This window comes from Mandrillus leucophaeus, unplaced genomic scaffold (genome assembly GCF_000951045.1).
Source record: "Mandrillus leucophaeus isolate KB7577 unplaced genomic scaffold, Mleu.le_1.0 Scaffold760, whole genome shotgun sequence".
Taxonomy (NCBI): Eukaryota; Metazoa; Chordata; class Mammalia; order Primates; family Cercopithecidae; genus Mandrillus; species Mandrillus leucophaeus.
The window spans coordinates 1,207,297-1,228,529 of record NW_012108253.1 but is presented as its reverse complement, the minus strand read 5'-3'; the positions used below and the strand labels follow the sequence as shown (position 1 = coordinate 1,228,529).

Here is a 21,233-nt window from a genome sequence, read left to right as displayed (position 1 = left end):
GCCCTTGATTTGAGTTTGGGTTTCATTTTTTAGAGGATTGACAGGATCAAAGACATTTCACTGAGAAGTGCCAACAGATACAGATTTTTGAATCCTAGCACCTTTTCCTGGTCTTTGCCCATGATGTAAAGATCAAAATCTTGGGGGCAAAATGTGAAACAAGAGAGTGAAACTGCTTAAATCATTGACGTGACACAGAAAGAGGTCAGGGTTGCTTACACTGATGTTACTATGAGAGTGATCAGTGAATAGTAGTGTTTTCAGTTTTTCGTGACTGATTTTTACAGTCTTTGATTTTTATTTTTGTATCCATTTTAACATCCTCTTATACAGCTTGGAATTAAATTCATTCATTGTTCTTTTCAGCTATATAAGTGGAATTCAACTGGTTAGGGATGGAGGAACAAAAGAAAGAGGTTAGCTGTATCATTTGAGAAATTGTAAACATTTAGAAATAGTTTGGTCTTTTCAGTCAGGCTTTCAATCAACCTCTAAAGCAGAGAAACAACTACTGAGTTAAACAATCGATCCAGAATGTTTCAGAAGTTTGAAAGGCGGCTACCTAAGTGTTTTTTTTTAATTATTGTTATTTCATTTCTAGATGACCCCTAAATCCAAAAGGAAGAGTATCCATAGCCGAATGCTGCGGCCTGTTTCTAGGGCTTTTGGTAAGTGTTTTGCTGCTGCCAGTGATTTTCTTGGCACCGTGAAGCACCCTCAGCAAGACCTTAGACCATTTTAGGGATGTTCCTTATGGATGCACTGCATGGGTAATTATTGAGAAAGAGTTAAGTGATCTGTGAATGGGTGTTTGCTGTTCTATGCTAGACTTAAAATTACTTTTAGGAATTTTTTATCCATCTCCATTCATTAAGCTTTGGCCTTGGGCTGTTTTTTGTTTTGTTTTTTGCTTTTTGTTTTTTAATTTTAGAAATGGAGTTTGATCTAGATAAAGCGCTAGAAGAGGTGCCAATTCACATCGAAGACCCGCCCTTCCCGTCCCTCAGACAGGAGAAGCGGAGCTCGGGATTTATCTCTGAGTTGCCTTCTGAAGAGGGGAAGAAGCTGGAACACTTTACCAAGTTAAGGCCAAAAAGGAATAAGAAGCAGCAACCCACCCAAGCAGCGGTAGGTGGACTGGAGAGGCCCCATCTCTCACACCCTTTCCTTCTCTGGGGAAAGTTGGAGGGGTCTTGCTAAAGTGCTTTGCACAAACATGAAAGCTATGGTTGAGGAGACTAGAACCTCTTTGCATGAGATACACAAAGTATCTCAACTTGATGCTCAATAATTATGGAGAATGAACAGATTGTGTCACTTAAATAAAACAACATAATTGTGGAGAAGACAATGCTGTAAAATTTCCAATTCTTCAGAACAGAGCTGCCCTTGGAAATCCTTAGATAAGGATTATCTAGGGTAGGAAATCCTTATTCTAGATAAAGGTCTCTAGCACTTTACAGTGTCAGGGCAAAAAAGATACAAGTACCAAAAGAATTAATTGGTAATTAAAAATTGTTTGATTCTGGAGTGTACACATGCATTCCCCCCTCCACAAACTGATGTAACTGAAGTGTTGGAGAAGAGCCCTAAGTGGGAGCCCCGGTGTGTGACTCTTGACATCCTGCTCTTTCTACGCCAGTAGAAGACTCAATTGTGTGTGCTGATGAGCCTTATTGTAGTTTGCCCATGTCTCTCTCTGGTTAATGTCTTTTCTCTCCTTTATAGCTAAACTTCTTGAAAAAGTTTGCCTGTGCCAACTGTCTCTACTGCCTCTCTTCTTCGCCTTCCTGTCACTCCACAATTTACCAAAATCTTCCTTCTGTATCTACCCACCCTTGAAACCATCCTCCCAAGGTCACTCCATACCAAATCCCATGGACTCTTTTCAGCTGTCCATCATCTTATTTGATGTTTTAGCAGCTCCTTGACAGAAAGCTCTGTCATTCCCAACAGGAGATTTCTCGTTGATCTCTGAGTCATCACACTCCTTTCTTTTCCACCCACCTCTCTAGCGGTGTCCTTTCAGTTTTCCCATCAGACCCATTTAAGTTTTTTATTGTCTGTCTGGGTGATGTCATCTGAACTCATGGTTTCAGTCTCTGTTGTTGACTGTAGATTTCTGGATATCCACTTGCCTCCTAAATTTGAATGAGTACCTTGGGCTCAAAAATTTGAAACTTAGATCCCACCTTTCCCTATAAACCTGCCCTTCTCATATCCCCTGTTCTTCTTGGGACATCATCAGTTGACAGGTTAGAAAGCTGAATATGATCCTGATCACCAGCTCTCCCTCTTCCTCCTTGCTATGGCTACCTCCCATCCTGAGCTCCAGCCCTGTAATGCTGCATCTCTTTTCTTATTGCTTCCCTCCATCTCCTGGGCTGAGAACTACTTTCAGATTTTTTACATCTCCACTACGTCTCTTTTGATAGTGGAGAACTATCCACTTCTCTATACTCTGTCCACCAGTGCTCTGGGAAAAAGCCAGATCTATTTAGACCTCTGGCCATAATACATTATTTTGGGACTTACCTTTGTGTTACACAGTCCCTAAGGGAAAACAGCCTAGAGTATGCCAACCCTTTTACTCCTGGCTTCATTGTGGACAAAGGTGACATCTCTCTAGAACAGATTGATGAGGTTGGGACATGCTACCCCAAAATATGGCACCTTGGCATTTGAGAAAATGGCAAAAGCAGGAAGGTCATTCTCATCTTCCCCTTGCCTTTCTCCCTTGAAGCAGATCATAAAACCTTCATTCAAGAAGTGCCCTCTGTATAGCCAGAGGAAAGAAATGTCCTTATCTCTGAAGACTTGGGGACAGAGGGAAGAATCTGAACAAACAGGCCTTACTAAGTGCCCCCAGTTTATTACCATTAGATCATAGTTGTTTCTAAAGAAGGCAAGGCTTCTTCCAGGAAGCCCTCCTCACCCCTCCCACTGTGTTCCCGCAGAGCTAGGGTCACATGACACCAGGAAAGTTGTTCTCACAGACTGGTTGTGCACAGTGCACAGCCTGAGCAACTCTCCATGGAGGCCCCACCTCCTCTGGTGCCTGATGCTTACTCTGTCACAGCTCCCATCCCACAGAGTTTTCTCAGCTTCCTCGTCTCTAAGTTCTGCGTAGGCAGGGCCTGTGATTTATTATTCATGGTAATATGTTCAGTGCTTACATTGGGTTTTGAATATAGTAGGGGTTCAACAATACTTATTGGATAAGTAGGTGGATAGCTGGAGACATAGATGGATGAAGGTCACAATAACTTACCTGCCTGGTTGATAATTTCCTCACTTTAGATCAGGCTTTTGTTGTGTTTGGTTAATTTCTCTCATTTGAATCCAAATAGCTTGACACCATTTCAAAATACAAAAAAAAAATTCTAGTTTGTTGTTTTCTAATTTACTGATTTTTAACTTTTTTAGTCCATTATTACATATCCTTATAGGGATATACTTTCTTTTTTAAAAATAAGGGAAAGATTTTTGTAGGTAGATAAAAAGACAACCCCTGTCCCCACCCCCGCTCAACAACAACCCACACTTTCTAGAACACACCTAGGTTCTAGGGTGTTACTGAGTAAATGGTTTCTCTATGGATCTTTCCATATGGAATAACATTAACAATATAACTTGTCTGCAAAATGGCTTAAGTTTATCCTTGATAAAATGGTGACTCATGGAAAGAGATAATCTTGTGTACTTCTTTCTTTTTTTTTTTTTTGAGATAGGATCTCACTCTGTGACACAGACTGGAGTGCAGTGGCACAGTCATGCCTCACTGCAGCCTTGAACTCCTGGGCTCAAGCAATAACAATCTTTCCACCTCAGCTTCCTGAGTAGCTGGGACTACTGGTGCATGCCACCATGCTTGGCTAATTATTTAAATAATTTTTTTGTAGAGGTGGGCTCTTGGTATGTTGCCCAGGCTGATCTCAGAACTCCTAGCCTCAAACTACCCTCTTGCTTGAGCCTGCCAAAGTGCCAGGATTGCAGGCATGAGCTACCATACCAGCCTTTTTTCCCTAAATGTTTGAAAAATAGAAAAGAAAGGAAGGAAGCTGTGGCAGAGTCCTATTTGAGGTGCATACTAGATATTGCAAGGGAGAATAGATATTTCTCATCTATCACTAGGTTTCTTGGCTGAAGCACCTGTAAAAAAAGACAGGTCATCAAGAGAAGAGCATAAGAGAATTTATTTTATGTAAGTTTTATACGACATGGAAACCTTCAGAAATGCAGACTCAAAGAAACATTTTTGTATTTTTGTATTTTTATGCTAAGTTTGATGAAGTGAATAGTTACAGAGAAGTAGGAGTAGACAAAGAGGGTATGATCTAATGGTAATAAACTGGGGGCACTTAGCAAGGCCTGTTTGTTCAGACTCTTCTCCCTCTCCCCATGTCTTCAGAGACATTTCTTTTTTTCTGGCTATAGGGAGGACATTTCTTTTATCTTCCTGTAAGGAGGGTGCTTCTTGAATGAAACTTTTATGACCTGCCTCAAGGGAGAAAGGCAAGGGGAAGATGAGAATGGCCTTCCTGCTTTTACTATTTCCTCAAATGCCAAGGTGCCATATTTTGGGATAACATGTCCCAACCTCATCAATCTGTTCTAGAGAGATTTCACCTTTGTCCATAATGAAGCCAGGACTCACAAGGTTGGCATACTCTAGGCTGTTTTCCCTTAAGGACTGCGTAATACAAAGGTAAGTTCCAAAATAATGTATTATGGCCAGAGGTCTAAATAGATCTGGCTTTTTCTCAGAGTACTGGTGGACTGAGAAGTATAGATTAGCACACCTTTATTTGAGTTCATAGTGAAAATATATTACCTTATGATATCACACTGCTTACAATTTCCGAAGTGCTTTCATGTCTAACAGCCCTGTGAAGCTGCCACACAGGCACCATTATTTAAATTTTTCAGGTAAGAATGAGGATGCTGTGGCTTACTTTTATTACTAGTGTTTAGTAAGAGCAATTATTAACAATTATCGTTGTTTTTCTTCCTATGATTGAGTAAAATCAGTTCATCCAAAGCCTGTCTTAGCTTTTCTAGAGTTTGTCTCTGAACCCTAATGCCTCAAATGAACTTTTCCAGGTGTCAGAATTCTCAACGCCAAGGCTGAGTTAAATGCCAGCATGCCAGTTTCTTCCAGGCCAAACATGTTGTAATGACCAATTTTTGTGCCAAAAATGTACAAATAGATATTTATATAAATATGAAGAGTAGATAGCCTATTTTTAAAACAAGAAACTAGGCACAAAAATTTAACCTTAAATCAAACCACAGTCATTTTAAGAACAATGGATATAGATATTTTAGCTATATGTTTTAATTCCACCTCTACCACTCCAAAAACAAAAACAAAGATGTTTTTTAAATAACAAGAGATAGAATGTTTCTTTCTTTTTTCTTTTCTTTCCTTTCTTTCCTTTCTTTTCTTTCTTTCTCTTTTCTCTTTTCTTTTCATTTCTTTTCTTTCTTTCAGTAGATGAAAGAATTCTTAAACATTACATTATAGCTGCTTAGCCCGTAGAGTGTAACCTTCTACTGTAGTGGTGAGAGCAGGATGCCAGGCTCAGCCAGTGGGCTCTCCCACTCCCTGACAGTGTATATGTGGACAGAGGCTTGTGGGTTTTTTTTAAAAAAACCTGAGCCAACTTGTTTCTAAATACCAGCATTGCCTACATCGTTGAGTTGTCATGAAATAAATAGGATAAATAGAAATAAATAGGATAAAATAGAAATAAAATAGGATATTTTATTGAAATAAATAGAAATAAATAGGATAAAAATATGCCATCCTTTACGTAAAAGCATTGTTCTTCAAAGCTAGTATTTCCATTTTATTAATTTAGTTATCTTTACAATATAAATCTTATATTTGCTTTTGCCTTTGTACCTATTCTCCCTTTTCTATACTTAAATGGAGGAGGAAGAGAAAAAAATTCCTGGAAACTGATTTAATACCACACTCATTTACCCTCATTAATTCAAAGGGATTCTTACCCATGTTTACTAAGAAACAGATTAGCTAACTTTACATAAAATTTTATTCAAAAATTATTTCCTCAGTTGAATTGACTGTCAGAAAGTCTTTGCCTTTGGGAAAAGAGCGTCACATGGGTAATTTAAGAGTGGAAATGCCATTTTCTCAGGTACCAGAATGTTCCAGCTACAGCAGAGAAAAGGGGGAAAATGTGTAGTGTACAGTTTCCCAACCAATTTTATGAAGATAGTATAACTTTGAAAGTCAAACTAGATGGATGGTTTAGACAAGAAAAATAAACATGTTAAGCCTCTCTCATTTATGCATATAGATGCAAAAATTCTCATAAAATATTACCAAACAAAGCCTAGCAGTGGATTAAAACAAGGCAAAAAATCATGATTAAGAATGTTATAACATTAGAAAAAGTATGTTAATGAGATTCACCCAAATTTCACATTAAAAAAGAAAAATTATCAGTCCATATCCACACATTCTGCATTTGAGCATTCAACCAACTCTGGATTGAAAATATTTTTTTAAAAGGCAATTAGAAAAACCACAACAATGAAAAAAACTATATAAATTTTAAAATACAGTGTAACAATCATTTACATAGCATTTACATTGTATTAAGTATTGTAAGTAATCTAAAGATTATTTAAAGCACACAGGAGGATGTTTGTAGGTTATACACAAATACTATGCCATTTTATAGCAGCGACTTGAGCATCTATGGATTTTTGTGTCCTCAAGGGTCCTGGAACCAATCCCCCTCGGATACTGAAGTTCAGCTCTACTAGGTAGGGTAACACTAGCTACTATATGAGATAAAGTTTTACTATGTTAAATCTCTGATGTTTTGGAGATTATTTCTTGTTCATATCGTAGTCCATTGTGAGTATTTCCAGCCAGGGGATGCTACAGTTGTCAGGGATCCAGGCCACTTTTACTTTGTGGCTCTACCTTCCTTTTTGGTCCTTCAAGTCATATGCATTCAGCTGGAGGATGACATAAAGCATGAAGGCTCATACCCCTGAGGTTTTATGGGCCAGGTCTGAAAGGATGGGCTTCATATTCATTTGAATACCACTTTCCAGAACTTGGCTACGTGGCCAGCTAACTGCAAGTGAGCGTTCTAACCATGACACCTACCAGGGATGGAGACGTGCTTATACTCACTCATCCACTGCCAGTTAGCTATTGCTCCTTTCTACTTTTTCCTAACATAACTATAGGTGAAAAGTATTCCTTTAAGGAAAAATCATTGAAAAATTTGCATAGAGGTGTGGATAAAACACTGGACTGGGATATAATGCTGACTCTACCACTAACTGGAATAATCTCCTAGTGGAAGGAATTTTAAAGATTACTCAATATTCAAGGGAATATGAAGTCCAGGGCAGATAACTGATTTGTCTTTGGTCATTCTCTGAAATATTATGCCATGCAGTGGATTCACTTGGTGTGATATGTCAGTATCAGTCAGTTTGCCATATATTGGCATAAGGTGTAGCCCTACACTAGTCGGCCCAGTGATGAAACAAACCAACTCAAATTAAAATAGACTAACTCCTGGGTAATAGGTTTTCTCCTGTATGCATTGAATCATGGTGTCATAAGGCTGAAAAGGATTTTGAAGTCATCTTGTTCAGTCCCTCATCAGGTGCTCAAAAATCCCTACACTGCCATTGATTGGCCATTCCATCCACAATGACTTCTTTCTCTGAAGCTACCATTTTCTTAAAGCTCTAATTATTAGCAAATTATTTTTTATGTTGCTAAAACTCTTAACTATATAGCTTGAAATTAGCCATCTTGTTTCTGTCTTCTGGAGTGGCACGTGGTATCCAAGTCTCTTCCACTTAGTAGACTTCACAATATTTGTGGGTCAAATCTTAATTCTTCAGCTCTTTCGATGTTCTTCTTATGAAATTGTCTAGAATCCATTTACAAGTCTTGCTACTCTGTTCTGAATAAATTGCAGTGTGGCACCCAAGACAAAATAGAGTACTTTAATAAGATCTGCCATATCTCTTCTCTCCTTTTATTTATTTTTGAGACAGGGTCTCACTCTGTCACCCAGACTGGAGAGCAGTGGTGTGATCTCGGTTCACTGCCACCTCCCCCTCTTAGGCCCAAGTGATCCTCCCACCTCAGTCTCCCAAGTAACTGGGATTAGAAGTGCGCACCACCACACACTGCTAATTTTTGTATTTTTTGTAGAGACAGGATTTTGCCATGTTGCCCAGGCTGGTCTCAAACTCCTGAGCTCACATGATCCACATGCCTCAGCCTCCCGAAGTACTGGAATTACAGGTGTGAGTCACCACACCCGGCCCATTGAGTCTCTCCTTTTAAATAGGACACTTCTATTTTTTCAACCACAGGTTGCATTCACCTTTAAAATGGCTGTATCATCCAGGTGACTGGTATTGATCTTATTCTCAGGCAAGGCCTATAATCTGTTTTTGTACATATATTTCAGACAGAGGAAAAGGGGGTACATGCAGCAGGGAATCTGAACTACCCAGAAGTCCTAGTATACTTCCAGTTGCATCTTACTGGCCAGAAATGAACCATATTTCCATCCCCAGCTACAAGAAAATCTAGGAAGATAAATAGCCAGTTGGTCACATTGATACTCCAAATAAATCAGGGTTTTGTTATTGAGTCAACAAGAGCGAATAGACACTAAATAGACACAAAGCAGTTTCTGCTGTAATTTATTCAGGTGAGAGCGTTTTCTTCTGTTTTGCTAATTTTGTTTTGGAGAATGGTAGTTTCTTTTTTTCAGTATTTGTTGAGACTGATAATTTTTCTTTTTTAATGTGAAATTTGGGTGAATCTCATTAACATACTTTTTCTAATGTTATAACATTCTTAATCATGATTTTTTGCCTTGTTTTAATCCACTGCTAGGCTTTGTTTGGTAATATTTTATGAGAATTTTTGCATCTATATGCATAAATGAGAGAGGCTTAACATGTTTATTTTTCTTGTCTAAACCATCCATCTAGTTTGACTTTCAAAGTTATACTATCTTCATAAAATTGGTTGGGAAACTCTTTCTTTTCTCCTATTCTCTGGAACAGTTTACATGTAGTAGAGATTGTCTCTTCCTCTCCTGGGATGCCATCTGGGCCCTAAGTGTTGTCTATATGCTTGTGTGCATGTGATACTTGTATGTAGATATATTACTAAGGATTTTATTTCTTTTGTCATAGATCTGTTCAGGTTACCTAATTCTTCTTAAGATCATTTTGATAATTTATGTATTTTTAGGGTATCTTCCATTTAGTCTAATTGTTCATTTAATTGTTTATAGAATTCCTTTAAGTTTTTCATTTCTTATACCAATAACTTTAATCTCTTATATAGATATGTCCCATTTCATTTTAACGTATTTTTAATGCCTTTTCTCTTAATGTTGTCATTATCTCTTTTATCAGTCTTTTTCTAAGAGTCAACTGTTTTATCAATCCTCTCAAGTTCATTAATTTTTTTCTTTTATTATATGCTCTTCATTTTACTTCCTTTGCGTTCCTTATTTCTTGATTGCTTAGCTAATTAATTGTCCATGTTTTTTACATTCTAATATATGCACATAACATTCCATGATTATTCAGTTCACTAATTAGCACTCCTTGGTATATGTGTTCGAAGAGTTACTAATACACCTAATTGTCCTTACTTCCTGCCCATTCCTCTCCATCCAGCCTATGAAGACATTGTGAGAGATTTGGCAGCTGCCGCATCAAAATCCAGGTGCACCGCCTACTGTCTTTCCCTGGTGTATTCACTGTAATAATCCTGGCAGAGGGAAAACAGAGGGTGGTCTGAATTGTCTTTAGTCCTCACGATCACCACCTTATTTTCTCACCATTCACGAATTATCCTTTTAGCACTTACGCACTGGAGGTGCAAAATCTACCTTCTTTATCAAATATCAACAACAGCGATTCCTGATTTTATTTGTAAAAGCCTTTCTCTGAGTGCACATGCAGTGGGTTCTGGCCCCAGGCTCACTGCTGAGGTTTCTGCTCACTCCCTTTCCAGCAGCTGTGCTACCCTTTTCAGTCTGAAATGTATTTTCCTTGACAGAGAAGACCAAAAGCAAATGGGATTTTGAGAACTTCTGATAACTGTTTGTCCTTTCCTTTGCTTTTGTTAGAAAAGGAGCTGAAACAGCATGTGCATTTGACCTTGAACTCTTTTGCAAACTACATTTCAATTCAGCCTTCAGTTTTTCTACTGCTCTTCTTGTAGGCTGATGCCACCTCCTGCTTCCTATTTTAACAGATGCATTTTAAACCATGTCTCATGGAAGATCTCCCAGTGATACTGGACTTCTGTTAACCTGTCTGCTCTCTGTCCCTTTATCTCTAAAATGATAGGGTTGGACTGGAGGATCTGTAGGGGCCAGTCCAGCCCTAAAAGCTGGTCTGTCCTGCAGGAAAGCAGACTGTTTTGTTCAGCTCTGTGCCTCCATCACTGAAACCCATTGATGTACCCCACATCCCCAGAGAACCTTTTGTGCTGGCTGTGACTTCTGTTTCCAAGCCGGAAAAGAAAAATTTTTCCTGAGGGGAGAAATTATGCAAGTAAAACTTAACTTTTTTTTTTTTTTCAAAATGGAAAGAGGAGTCATTGGGGGAAGCTGGGAGGAAGCCGTGTGTTAGGACCGTATGTCCTGGGGTCACATCTTTCTTCATCCATTAATCAGGTGACCAGTGTGGGTGCCACTAACCTTCTGAGTCACTGTTTTATCTGTGACTAACCAAAAAGTAGGATAGTACTGTCTCTTTCACTTTAAGGGTAGACGTAGGGGTGACATAATTATGTGTAAAACACATGTAAACTATCAAGTACTATATTAACTTAAGGGGCTGTTACTGCTATAGAGATTCTATGCTCCATTCTTTTCCAAAAGGGAAAAATAATATAATACAAGCAAGTTCTGTACTACTTTATCTTTTGTAATCAAAATAAAAGTTATTCAGTGAGCTTTGTTTCTCTGCATAACGGAATTATAGAACTTTGCAGATTTTCTGCTCTTTTGCAATACGTAGGAAATCCTTGCTCCAATATAAAGCACCATTCAGATGTGAGGTATAATTGTTATTTCATAGGGTTCTTTGTCTATTATCTGTTGTCTCTTCACTTTTCAGCATGTCACAAACATGAACTCAAACACACAGTTCATTTTCATAATGAGAGCTTCCTGATGAACGAAGTGGATGATTGTTCAAAGGTTTTTTTCTTTAAGCAATTTCCATACAGACATAAGCCATGTTCCCCCTAGGCACCTTGAGACTTGCAAATCAAGATTACAGGAAACAGCTTTCTCACCGCTCTATGGCAAGACATCTAGACCAGGTATCCCAACCACATGAAAGTTTGTCCTTGTATCCAACAGCATGGGCAAGATGCATGCTCTTTCTCAGTCATCCACAACCTGTCTGTGAAATATTAATATACATTGCAGACACAAATCAGGCATCTGACTAAGCTCACTCTGAATTGTCCTTTCAAAGAGACATGCTAACTTGGTATAGCTTTATGATAGCTTCTCACCAGCCTCTCTCATAAGATCAGAGTTTTTGGCTGCCTGCTGGACACCTGCTTCTGGATTTCCCACAATACCTCATACACTCAAGAAGATAAGACACAGCTTTTTCCCCAAATATGATCTTTGTAACGTGTTCCCTAGAACCATGTCCCCATTTACTTGGCCTGGTAACTTTGACCGTATCTTGGGCAGCTCTTGTCTTTCCGTTCTCACTTCTCCACTTCATTAGTGTCCCTCATCACCTCCAGATTAGATTAAATTACTACAAGAGTCTTTGATTTCAGCTCCTGAACAGGTTTTCCTGCTTATATTCTCTGGCGTCTCCAATTGGTCCTTCATGCTGCCCCAGAATTACCTCCCCAGAATTCAGGTTGGTCCATGCTGCTGTGTTGGTGGCTCCCTATCATCTAAGGAGTAAATTCCTTCTTCTTTAGCATAAGGCTCCTTTTGGGTTTTTGTATTATTAGTTGGAAAGTATTCAACTGGATATTATGGAATACTCAATACTCACTCAAAAGTGACTTAAACAATGAGAAATATTTATTTTCTCACCTAACAAAAAATCCAGAGGCCTCAGGATCCAGGCCTGGCTTATTCAGCAGCAGAGCATAGGTACCCAGGTGCTTTCCCCTTTCTGCTTTGTTATTGTCAACCAGCATGCGGCCTTTTATCCTTGGGCCTCCCCATTTGGTGAATGCCAGTGGCCTTCCGCAGCTCAGACATCACATCTCCCTCACATAACTGCGGAAACACACATTCTCTCCTCCTGACAAAACCTGCCCCCGTGAGCTCCCTAGCAAATTTCCCCTTGTATCTCACACACCGGGATTATATCCCACTCACATGCCTATTAATCACAGACAAGAGGAAGGGGACTGTAGCCTAAGCAAATCAGTATCTATAATCTGACCCTAGGACTCTTCCAGCAAGAAAGAAAGTAGGCAGGGGAAAGGGTTAGGGGAAGCCAGTATTAGTATCTGCCACACTCCATCCTTAGCAGCCAGCCCCACCCACACACTTCAGGCCCCCTGGAGTTATCACCACTCTCAGAAGTCAGTGCGTATTTCATTTCTCCATGCATTCCCTTTCCCCTTACACACGCCTGCAGTGCCTTTCACTGCCTTTAGAAACACTCAACTTGTCATATCTGTTAGGTCCCAGCTTCTGATGCACCAGTCAGCATGAATCCTCCACAAGGCATGGTGTTTATAGTGCATCCCTCACTTTTGTTTCTTCCTGTCTATGTTATGATTGTACATATGGCTTCTATTCCTGTAGATTATGTGGTCCCTATTTTAGTGAGCCTTGTCCCTCCCATAGCCCTTAATCACAGTGTCTTAAATCTAGTAATAAATGATTGCTAAATCAAGGTGCATGTGAATTAACATTACAGCTGTTTGTTTTGCAGGTCTGTGCTGCCAACATAGTCTCCCAAGATGGTGAACAGAATGGTCTCATGGGGAGAGTAGATGAAGGTGTAGATGAATTTTTCACCAAGAAGGTGACCAAAATGGATTCCAAGTGAGTTCAGAGTAATTTCACTAATAATGCTGTTTAATTCATATTTAAATTAGTAACAGTTGCATTTTATATATGGAAATTACTATTCTGACAGCTTGCAAAATATGGTCTCTGGGCCGGCAATACCGGTGTCCACTGGGACCTTGTTAGAAATGCAAACTCTCAAACTCCTACCCCAGACCTACTGAGTCAGAACCTCTGGAGGTTGAGCCCAGCAATCTATATTTTAATAAGCCCTCCAGGTTATGCTGAGGCATGCTCCAGTTTGAGACCTATTGTACGATTCTAAACCAGACCACAAAATGTCCAACCCCAAGATTCTTCCAGGGCTTCATCACTTGGATAGTTCCATTACAGGGGACTGATCATGGCTATGCTGGAATTACTTACTTTGAGCTTCTCCTTGTTCATAATTTGATTTATGGGGTTGGGGGGCTAAGTCATTGCTAAATGGTGTGATTTAACAGACAGTGTCAAAATGACAGCAAAATTAGTAAAGAGCCCTCAGAGTTAGCATTTTCTGAAGAGTTTTCTCCTATCTTCTTGCTACTGAGACAGTTCCCTTAGAAGATAGTTCAGTGGTACTTTGGTTAACACTTCTTTAACTTGAAACATTTCAGTCTTTAAGCATGATTTGTACCACGTTATTTAATCCTCAACTAAATACAAATCTATCCCAAACTACGCTCTTAACATGGATTTGTCTTTATGAAGATTCTTCACCTTGAGATACCAAATTCAGGAACAAATGTAAGCCAGATAAGCCAAAGGCGGCAGGCTGGGCACAGGTAGGGAAGCAACTAATCAATTCTAGTAGATGGATGTGCCTTATCTTGCCTCGGCGGGATGGTGAAGTGGCAGTGAGTTAAATTTTTATATCCATAACAGTGTAACTTACTGAATCTTATAACTTTTAGGACCCAATTATTTGTCTTCTTTGACACTGGCCTTGAAGCTTAGCATACTATACTTAGCAAAATTTTCTTCTCCTATCTTTCAAGAACCAACCTAAATATCATTTATTCTTTGAAGCTTTTCTGGGACTGCTCCTCCCACCCACCCCTGAATTAATTGCTGTTTCTCTATTGCTAACTTACTACTTTTCTTTCCATCCTTCACACACATCTGTTAAAGCCTACGTCATCCTTTAAGAGTTTGTTGGATTTTTAATTTTTTTACGACTTAAGGAATAGATGAATGTGTTTTCAATGTAAAAGATTCAAGAAAAACCAACACAAACATATTGCAAAATGGGAAATTGCTGTTAATTATTTGCTTTCAAGTCTTTTTTCCCAAATAGAATGCTATTCTTAAGGAGCAATACCTGGGCCTTATTTTGTTATAGCTTCAATGTCTAACACAGCCCATAATATATAGTCTGTCCTCAATTAGTGATGGTTGAATGAGTGGAGAAAATCTTGACTCGTCTCCATATAATTTATAGATACCATTGTTTGCTCTTGTCTTTTTAAACTTCTGAAATTTATATTCAGTTAGTGGGGTGGTTTATAAGCATTCGATCCAAACTGTACGTATTGTTAAACCTGCCCCAGTGTGATTTCCTCTCCCGTTAATGCTACTTTCTTCTTTAATAGTCTCTGAATGAAAGTTGGGTAAATTTTGTAAGGTATAAAATATATTTTTTAATAAAGATACTGCTCAAGGAAGATTCTGTTCCTGTTTCAGTGCACAAATAGAACTAAATACATCAATTTTCATCATCAAATAATATGATGGAATCTACTAAGTTGTGATTTTAAAATTTTTTATAAATAGATTGTCAGTCCAGTCTTTAAAGGTCAAGGAATAGGTAAAATCATGAAGTAGTATGAAGGAAGTTTGAAAATCAAAGTTATACATGCTCATAAAGTGTCAGATGTTCTACGAAGGCCTAAAAAAAGTTCCTTGTTATTTTCCCACTCCCTATTCCCCAGAAGCAACTAGTTTTTATTCCTTTAGCTGTTTCTTCCATTTGTCTTAATAGCATACTTTCTTTTTTCTTTCTGTGTTTCATTTTTAGGTAGTACTATAACCATTAACTTCTTACTTAGATGATGATAATACAGACCAAATATCTCTCATCTGAAATCTTGTGACCAGAAGTGTTTCATATTTGGGATTCTTTTTTGAATATTTGTATTATACTTGCTGGTTTTATATCCCTAATCTGAAATTCAAAATGTTCCAATGAGCATTTCTTTTGAGCATCATGTTGGTGGTGAAAAAGTTTCAAATTTTGGAGCATTTCAAATTATGGATTGCAGATACTCAACCTATATACTCTGTCACCACACACACACACACACACACATTCACGTACTTAGGCACACACATGTACTTAGACACACACACTTTTCCTTGCCTCATCTTCTTTATCTAATTTTATCATGATTAGTGTCTTAGTCTGTTTCTGTTGTTATAACAAAATACTTGTGAGTGGGTAATTTATTTTGTTTAGCTAATGGTTCTGGAGGCTGGGAAGTTCAAGTTTGGGTGGCCACACTGGTTGGCTTCTGGTGAGGGCCTCCTGCTGCGTAATGGCATGGCAGAGAAGTGAAAGGAGAATTGAGTGTGTGCAAAAAGAAAGGAGGGGTAAAGGAGGCTGACTCACTTCATAACAACCCAGGCTCTCAAGAACGTATCCATTCCCATGAGAACTAATCCAGTCTCAGTAACTGATTTTAATAACCTAATCACCTCTTTAAGGTACCAACACCCAATACTATCAAAACTCATGTTGAGCCCAAGTCTTAACATAAGTTTTGATGGGGACAAACCACAGCAGTTGGTTAGATCCATATTGAGTGTTTGCTTCATTCTAACCATGTAAATATTAACAACTGTGTTAGATTGTATACTGTGATTACATTTTCTTTCTATAGAATTTTTTGTTTTCCTTGGTGTTAATAATTGTCCCCTTTTTCATTTGCTTTGTTTTCTGCATTCCTTTCACTGACTTATCTCCTAAATGTCCAGTAAAGATATAAATTTCCTTTCAATTTGTTCAAGTATTCTCAGTTTTTTTTTTTTTTTTTTTGGACACACGTCTTACCAGCATCTGACCAGCTCCAGTGTGTCCTCTAGGTCCATCCCACTGCTGTCTTCTGGGATCTCCCTTCATCATCTGCTGGGGGATTCCCTTCACCTCATCTGTGTCATTTTTCTGTTTCCATTGGCCCATGTTGGTCTTAGTTTATGCCCCTGTTTTGGTGGAGCACATTCTTGAATTGCTTCCTAAGAGAAGTTTGGAAAACAAGTTTCTGTAACTGTTGCATATCTTTCATTTTGATTAATAGTATCACTAGGTATAGAACTGTAGGTTGGTTTTCCTTGTACCTTAGCATTTTGATAGCTTTGTTCCATTATCTTCTAGCTTCCGGTGTTGCTATGAGAATCTGATGTCGACTTGAGTCCTGATCTTTTGTTTCTGACTTGCTTTTGTTTTCCCTCTCCTCTGGAAGCATTTGGGATCTTCTCTGCATTCCCAGTGTACTAAAATTTTATGATGATATGTGCCCTGAGGTGGATTTTTTTATTTTTTAATTTTTTTTAAAAACCGATTTGCCAGGCACTTATAAGCCATTTCAATCTGGAAACTCATGTCCTTTGTTGCTGAATTTTTAAAAATTATTTATTTCATAATTTCTTCCTTTTTTCTCTGTACTTTTTTTCTTAAACTTCTATTATTATTATTTGAGATAGCATCTCACTCTATCACCCAGGCTATAGTGCAGTGGCGTGATCATGGCTTACTGCAACTTTGACCTTCCAGGCTTAGGTGATCCTCCTACCTCAGACTCTTTTAACTGGGACTGCAGGCATGGACCACCCCTCCTAGCTACTTTTTGTATTTTTTGTAGGGATGGGATTTTCCCATGCTGACCAGGCTGGTCTCGAACTCCCAGGGTCAAGCAGTCTGCCCACCTCAGCCTCCCAAAGTGCTGGGATTACAGGCATGAACTACCATGCCCAGGCCGTTATTCAGATTTTTTATTTCCTCTGTTAATCCACTGATTCCTACCTGTTCTCTCCTATTTTTTTTTTATTCTTTATATTCCTTTTTTTTTTTTTTCTGGAATATTTCCTCAGTTGTGTCTTCCAACCTTGAGTTTTCTACTTCTGCTGTCACATTTTGCTATTATTCATGTTGGTGGACACAATATTTTTTTCTCTTCCATGTTGAAAAGGAATGGGGCACCAAAGAGCTTCTTGGAAATTTGTGGGTAGAGCTTGTCGACTGGTGGGCTTCAATGTATGGTGGTCTTCCTGGACCATTTTGTTGGGGGAGAGGGTATCCCTGACTCTCAGAATCTTTAGGTCTTTTCTGTTGAGCTTTGGAAACTTCGATCTCCTGCCTGGCAGGTATAAACCTGCCTGCCTGATTCTGGCATGCAGAGTGAGAAAAAGGGTCCCGGGGGTGTCACTGCTCACTGTGCAGGCTTTCTTGAGCCTGCCTGTTTCGTGATCCTCACTCAGCTCAGCTGCATTTGGTGTCCCCCAGCTCAGCTTCTTTGGTTCATTCTCTCCGGAGAGTGAACTTGGGTGTTGGGATGGGCATCATTGGCTCTGTGGTTTAGGGAGAGGATCTGATGAATTTCTGAACAGGCTTCACAAAGAAGAGAACCTTCCTGTCTTCATTTCCCCTTCACTTCCACTTGCAGAGGTACCTGCATCTCCTCATTCTGGAGCCAGCACAAATCACATGCTTCTGGGTCTCCCCGACTGTTGGCTTAGGTTTCAGCTTTCTCTGATCTATTAAGTCAATTTTCACACATATCTAGCGTATTTTGGCTTCCAAATTTTGTTGTTTCTGCCTTTTCTCCCCTATAGGGCTTACACTTTCTTTTATAAATCCTTTGCTATTATTTTAATGGAGATTCAGGGGAGCTAAGTGGATATTCAGTCTGCCAGCTTTAAATGAGACAGTTGTCTGTGATATTTCCTACTTAGCTCATTTCATTGACTGTTTCTCCCTTTCCATTTCCCAAGTTTCAGCATATTCGCCCTCTGAAAACTCTCTCCCAGAGCATACTCTCTGCCTTTTTGGAACCAAACTCAGGTTTAGCTGCTTGCCGCTCAAAAAACCAAACACGTGCGAAGCGAAGTTTGATTTATGCAAGTGACGACAGCTTGGGAGATGGCCAGACTCAAGTCCCAAAAAGCCATCTCAAATTTTCAGGCTGGCTAAAAGGGTTTTAAGGTGAAAGGCGGCATGAAAACTATGCACAGGAGTGGTGTGGGATGCCGGTATGTTAGTTGTTTTCTGATGACTATCTTGAGTAATGGACCATTTGGAGGTCTGGTTGGTTTCCTCTTGGCAGAGGTTAGGTTATGGATTAACTACGTACCAGTTTCTTCTCGGAAGGGAGAAAATTGCACCACCACCTCTGCTTTATGCCTGGATTGTTTCAAGATTACTCTTTGGAATTCTCAAGCAGAGCAGGTAGTTAGATACATATATAAAACAAGAAACAAAGGGAGGGAGGAGTTACTTTTAGAGTAAGCTAGCACACTGGCTGTACCAGTTACATTTTCATCTTTCATACATAATGTTTGCGTACCTCAATTTTCTCACATGTGAATATGATGATGATATTCCAAATTCCTTTCTGTTTCCTAAAGGTAGTAACTCAAATCCGCTTTTAAATGTGCTTCTGAATGGTTACTGTATATGTAGCAATCTCCATATTTATATTTTGACTGATTCTTGCCGGAACTTATTTACAGTAAAAACAACAGATCTGTGTCTTGGTTTGAAATGCAGGAAATGGTCAACAAGAGGCTCAGAGTCTCATGAGCTTAATGAAGGAGGAGATGAAAAGAAAAAGCGAGATTCTCGGAAAAGTAGTGGCTTTCTCAACTTAATCAAATCCCGGTCCAAATCTGAGCGGCCACCAACGATCTTGATGACAGAAGAACCCTCCTCACCAAAAGGGGCCGTCAAAAGTCCACCTGTGGACTGTCCCAGGAAGGACACAAAGGTCACCGAGAACAATGGCAATTCTGAACGGATAGAGGAGATAAAAACACCTGACTCCTTTGAAGAGAGTCAAGGGGAAGAAATAGGGAAGGTGGAACGGAGTGACAGCAAGAGCAGCCCACAGGGAGGGCGGAGGTATGGGGTCCAGGTGATGGGCAGTGGTCTGCTGGCAGAGATGAAAGCCAAGCAAGAGAAGAGAGCTGCGTGTGCACAGAAGGTAAGGGTGGGCCTCTTTTTAATTAATTCATTTTTTTGATATATAATAGATGCACATATTTTCATGGTGCATGTGATATTTTTATATATGTCCATCACCTTAAACATTTAACTTTCCTTCATGCTGGGAATATTCAAATTACTCTCTTCTAGCTATTTTGAAATGGACAATAGATTATTGTTAACTAGAGCTACCCCACTGATCTGTCCAATACTAGATCTTGTTTCTTTTATCAGCTGTGTTTTTGTACCCATTTTGTACCTCTTTTCATCTCCCCCCATGCCCCCACACTTCCTGCCCTTTGGTAGCCCCCAATCTACTCCTTGTCTTCGTGAGATAAGTGGGGGTTCATTTTTGACTTGGTTGTCCTTGTTTGTGTTTTTGCCCTCACTTGGTTTATTTGGGTGAGAAAATAAAAATAGCCTGTTGGTTAAATAGAAATCCAAAACTATAACTTACTGCTAAAGAACCTGCAGCACAGACCCTAAAGAAATGGCCACGTTTTCACTTTGGCCTGAGGGTCACACTTTTGTGGAGTGCCAGCATTCTAAGGTAGGCTTTGAAGACCCCAGTCTTTTCCCACCTGCCCAGGGGACTCCTGTGCATGTCGTGGAAGCATGTCAGAGATGTTCCCGGGTCAGGGGAAATGCTCATGTCTGGGGGAAAAGACAGTCAACTGAATCCAAATGGAAGACTGAAGGTAATATTGAAGATAGGTGAACTACCAGAGGGAAATAAAAACACTGAAACTAGATTATATATAAAAATGGAAACTATTTTCTAACTTATTCCCTTTTCAAACCTAAAAATTATTCTCTTTTCAAACCTAAGAATGCCTTGCTATATTCCAGATTTAAAAGACAAAAGAAATAACAGTCAAGGTATTCTATTAGAATTAATTGAATATTTGACCATTGATATATATCATCTGTTGCTACAAAGAAAAACTTCATAGTTTAAAATTTGCTGAGTTCCCCCAAAATCTGACTTAAAACATTATTTGTTCTTCGAACCTTCTTTTAAAGTGTAAGGAGTCTTTTTCACTTTCCTTTTTACCTCTGTTTTCTCCTGTCACTGCATGAAGGATTGTATCCGTGTGATAAAATGAACATACCCATGTGTAAGTCAGGTTATGGCTTCTGTGCATTATCTTGAGCTCCATTATTTTTACACAACTGGTTCTCCAAAGAAAGGATATCACCTGTCTATTTTATTTGAAGTACCACAATAAAATAGTTCATCCCGGTGAGCCCTTGACTTTCAGAAAGTAAACAATTAACTAATGGCAGGTGTAGAGAGCTCTTTTATATGGCTTCTAAACAACCAATGTTTAAAAATCAAACTCCACTTCCCACCTGATCTTACAACTATTCACCAAAGTTCTCCCACCAACATCAACATCATTTAGCAATTCTCTAATTATAGATCCCTCCTAACGCACTGAGAAACCCTTAGAGTTGGGAGAGACCACATAACTACATCCTGCTCGCTCAACAAAGGAGGCATGGTGTGACCCTCACTGGTCAGAATTCTGGATAATACTACAACCATGTCATTAGTGAGTCAGATGCCAAAGGAAATGTTAAAATTTTAATGCATGTTGTGAATTTCTTTATAACAATGAATGTGCGGTTTTCATTAATATGCTGTTTATGTTTTTCATGATTAACAGTTTCTTTTTGGTGTAAAGATGACATGTGCTAGAGTGTTTTATTCATGTACTTTGGATTTGATATCTAAATCAGCTTAAAGTGACAAAATCTTTATGGTTTTATATTTGTTTAGGGTTTACACAGTATTAATGATCTCTTAGCGCCATCTAGTGTGGGTTTAAAACCACCATTGTTAAAAATTATTGCTATTTAAAATTCAGTCATGGGTCTTCTGTCAAAATCATTAAATAATACAGTTTTTCAAAAATTTGCTTTAGAACATTTTTTTTCTAAAG

General features: G+C 38.9%; 1 protein-coding gene across 2 annotated transcripts in view; it reads left to right on the top strand.

Annotated features, from left to right (window-relative positions):
* LRRC16A (leucine rich repeat containing 16A) overlaps nucleotides 1–21,233 on the top strand; it is a 371,092-nt gene that overhangs the window by 332,757 nt on the left and 17,102 nt on the right. For both annotated transcript variants that reach the window (XM_011966488.1, XM_011966487.1), the window contains exons 30-33: nucleotides 602–668; nucleotides 932–1,128; nucleotides 12,976–13,088; nucleotides 18,853–19,285. In XM_011966488.1, coding sequence (XP_011821878.1) covers nucleotides 602–668; nucleotides 932–1,128; nucleotides 12,976–13,088; nucleotides 18,853–19,285 — 810 coding nt within the window. The remainder of the gene's footprint in view (nucleotides 1–601; nucleotides 669–931; nucleotides 1,129–12,975; nucleotides 13,089–18,852; nucleotides 19,286–21,233) is intronic.